Below are 3563 nucleotides of genomic sequence, written 5' to 3'. Positions count from 1 at the left end.
TCCCTAACGTTCTGTGATTCTGTGAAGTCTTTACACAGAGACACTGCAACGCTTTGCCCTGCTGAGCTCTCAGGTCTCCTGCTGTCTCAGCATGCTCACATCTGTACTCAGCATTTCCAGGCAAACTCAGGGGGCCATGCTCATCTTGCACTGGCAAGGGATGAAGAGGATACAGAAATTTACAGGTGGCTGCAAAAGAGAACCTCATGGGTAAATGCTTCATGTAAACACCCAGATGCCTGCAGTCACTGGCCATAGCCCTGACTGCAGGGGAAGACTTGGGCACAGCCCAGAGCCAGCATGCACAGAATACCTGCATCCAGTACTTACAACCTTACCTACTCATGTATGGACTGCAGTCATTGCTTTTAGCTTCCCTCCCTATCCTCAGGCCCCATCTATACAGAGGCAGGAAAATACAAAGGACTCTTTGCAGGACTTGGATACCTCATTCATTACCTGCTTCTCTCCAGGTTGTATCATGTTTGAAAAACAAACAAAAAAAAAAATCTCACAATACTAACATTCTCCACAGCTTTATAAAGGCAGGAGTACATGCAGCATTTTCCCCTTCCAAGGACAGGAGAGGGGCACTTGTACTAGAACCACACTCTGCGGGTAGTAGAAGTGCTTGGTGGTGTTGGACAGAAGTTGCAGTCAGGCTCAGAGATGTCAGAAACCACCAGCACTGTGGCACAGCTTTACCTCTGCTAGCTCTTGTCACCAGAATTGTTTCTCCAATGTCCATGGGGCATGGGATGCTACTGTTTTTCACAGCACTCATGCAGGTTGCAAAATTCCTCTTTTCCCCCACCTCTGACACAGCCTCTGGCATTGTTGGGAAGAGCCTCTTCAGCCAGCTGGTAGGTTTTTTTGTTGTGCGCATTCTAGCCTTCTGCTTCTTCACCTCAGAAGAAACATTAACTCCAAGGAAGTTACTGATGTCAGAAGGAAAGGTGAACCCCTTGATATACGGCATCTGTTGGGTCTCAGATATCAGGTGAAGTGATGTGAACAACGTGCCGTACAAGGAAATTAGGCTCTGCAATACGCACCTGTACTGAATCCTGAAGAGAGAAGACAGAAAGGTATAGAGTCTCCTCTAGCAAAACCTTGTGCTTACTGAACAGCTACCTTCAGCTCAAGTGGAAGAGATTCCAAGCTGCCCTTTCCCTATTTCCCCTCAATACAAGCTTATCTTTTTACATTCCATCACCATGCTTTCCTTAATATTAGTCTGAGCTTTAGGGAACTATTCAAGATCAGAGCAGAGGAGTGAACTGACTAGTAAATCCCTGATCAGGGTCCTCTCTGCTTCCCTAGAACTCTGTGGAGTGCCACACCTGGGACTCAGCAGGTCCCCAGGTGACATCCAAGTAATTTGACAAGAGGTCTTGCTCCAGAGGCAACTTGTACCAACTCAGGACAATGGTGCTAGCACCAATTCCAATGTACAGCTCTATGTTTACTGGGAAGACAGATTCCTTGTGCCAAAGGATGTTTTACTGAGTGCTACACGATGCTGCTACTCCTTCAGCTACAGGCAGCAGTTATTTTTCTTTGTGTTGCTCTGCTGTACTGAGACCAGAACAGTAACTTTGCTGGAAAACTCAGCAGTTTTGTAGAACAACTTTATCACAGCCTTTCCATTTCAGCATGAGGGAGGGCTTACTGCTTGCTACAGAGTAACAGATGTTAGTGTTTGTGGCAGGCTGGCATTAACACTGTGGTTTTATCAGTGCTACAGAGTTTGCTGTGAACCAAGAACAAAGCCTTCCAAAACAGCATGTCAGAAGTCTCCACTTCTACAACTCTTCAGGTGCTAGAATCAAGTCCAAAAGGATGAAGCATCCCCCCTCCTCCCAACTGAATCAAGCTTACTCAGCAGCAAGGCCTAATTATAAGCCCTTCTCCCTGACAGGCACATCAAACAGACAACAAACAAGACAGACTTTTGAATACACAAACCGTAGCCGGCTCAATAACCCCGAAGCCACAGTGTTCAAAAGTATGAATTCTTGTGAGCAGAGATGTTTAACAGACAAGCTGAAGATTACGCCAGTTAAGGATAAAAAATAACAGCATGTAATGAGACTTGCTGATCACAGCAACTAGGGGCAATTCACAAGGCAACATCCTGGATAATTTGGGAGATGAGTCTCCCAACTTTGGTTTGCTCAAGCCCAGAACAGCAGCCAGCCAACAGCCCAAGGTTTCTACACAATAACTTGAAAGTAAGATGTTTGGCTATCAAAGAAACTTCAAGTTGCATGTATGAATTGCACAGTTGAGTCCATCAGCAATACAGGGCCTACAGCAGACCTGGTTTTGGTCTTATGAAGTGCTGCTAGTGAACTGTAAGAATGTTTTCATGGTGGAAAAAAGGATACAGAAAAGCTTTACAGCAGCAGTTCAGCAGACGCAGTATGAGCTTGCAACCTCCCAGCACCTTCAGAGCAACGGTTTCCAGCATAGGCTGGCTGGGAACTAAGCACTCCACATGGGCTTGGGGTGTATTTTTCCTGTATTGATATAAGGATGAGGAGATGATTATGATATTACACTTTTCCACTTTAGCTCTGCAGACTGAGTTAATCAACAGTACAGGACCGTGACACTTACTTGGGAATCAGTCCTGCCAGAGTTTCAATGCAGCCCACCAAGTTCATTTTCCATAGGCGCTTCAAGCATTGGTCTACCTAGAAAAAAGAAAACTCCTTTGACAGGTGTTTTGAGACACAGGAGTGTCTTGGTCTAAGAACTGTCACTATATTAAGTGATACCTTCCCCTTACCAGTTTATTAGCAGGTTTGGGTGATGGAACATTCTGGTATGTTCTTCTGTCTGCACTAGTATCTAGAAAGAGGTCCCTTAATCACACTACTGCAAATATGGAATTAAATGAAGGGCTGGAGTAGGCTGTGGTTATCTGGTGCTGCATGGTTTCTCCTAACATATACGGTAGCCTTTGGTATTGGCTTTAAAGAATGAAAATGCATAAACAACTCAAGAAGGTAAAAACAATTCCTGTTCTATTTCAAAACAGTCATTTGAAGATACTGACAATCCCTTTACTGGAAAACTGGTAAGGAATTCACTTTTCATCTTACAACAGAAAGTACATAATACAGTAGCCTAGAATTATTCTTCCCCTCTCCCATTATAACAATTAATTGAAAACCAAACCCCTGTATCACTCATCTAGTCAAAGGTATGTAATTTTAACTACTTCAGGTCTTAGCACAAGCATAAGAGGCCTAGTACTGGTTCCGTAAGGCTGAAAAGTGGAAAATGCTTTAGCTGCACAGAGCCTGGAAACCCCTGAACTCAACTGTGAGGAGGCTTCAAGAGAACAAAAGTGCATCTGCTACAAAACACTTTTTGCACAACACTCAGGAGCATCAAGCACTACTCCAGGGGCCTTTCCAAGACTGGAGACGGGCCGGGGTGCAGCCACCAGCTGCCGGGTACCTGCCGGCCAGCCGGGGCTGCTCCTCACCTGCTGCAGGGCCAGGTAGGGCCGGTGCCGGAGCAGCCGACTGTGGTAGACGTAGAGCACAGCC

General features: G+C 45.5%; 1 protein-coding gene across 1 annotated transcript; it reads right to left on the bottom strand.

Annotated features, from left to right (window-relative positions):
* Nucleotides 1-705: 705 nt before the first annotated feature.
* Nucleotides 706-3556, bottom strand: LOC104533816 (uncharacterized protein C3orf17-like; the record flags this gene model as incomplete). The annotated part of the gene is made up of 5 exons (XM_010193274.1): nucleotides 706-1067; nucleotides 1969-2046; nucleotides 2391-2522; nucleotides 2623-2699; nucleotides 3500-3556. Coding segments are annotated over 5 exons (706 nt in total), but the record flags the coding sequence as incomplete, so codon positions are not given.
* Between the last annotated feature and the right edge of the window lie 7 nt (nucleotides 3557-3563).

This window comes from Mesitornis unicolor, unplaced genomic scaffold (assembly GCF_000695765.1).
Source record: "Mesitornis unicolor isolate BGI_N332 unplaced genomic scaffold, ASM69576v1 C13520002, whole genome shotgun sequence".
Classification (NCBI taxonomy): Eukaryota; Metazoa; Chordata; class Aves; order Mesitornithiformes; family Mesitornithidae; genus Mesitornis; species Mesitornis unicolor.
Note: the sequence above shows the minus strand (reverse complement) of the source record. Positions and strands in the feature narration are given on the sequence as shown.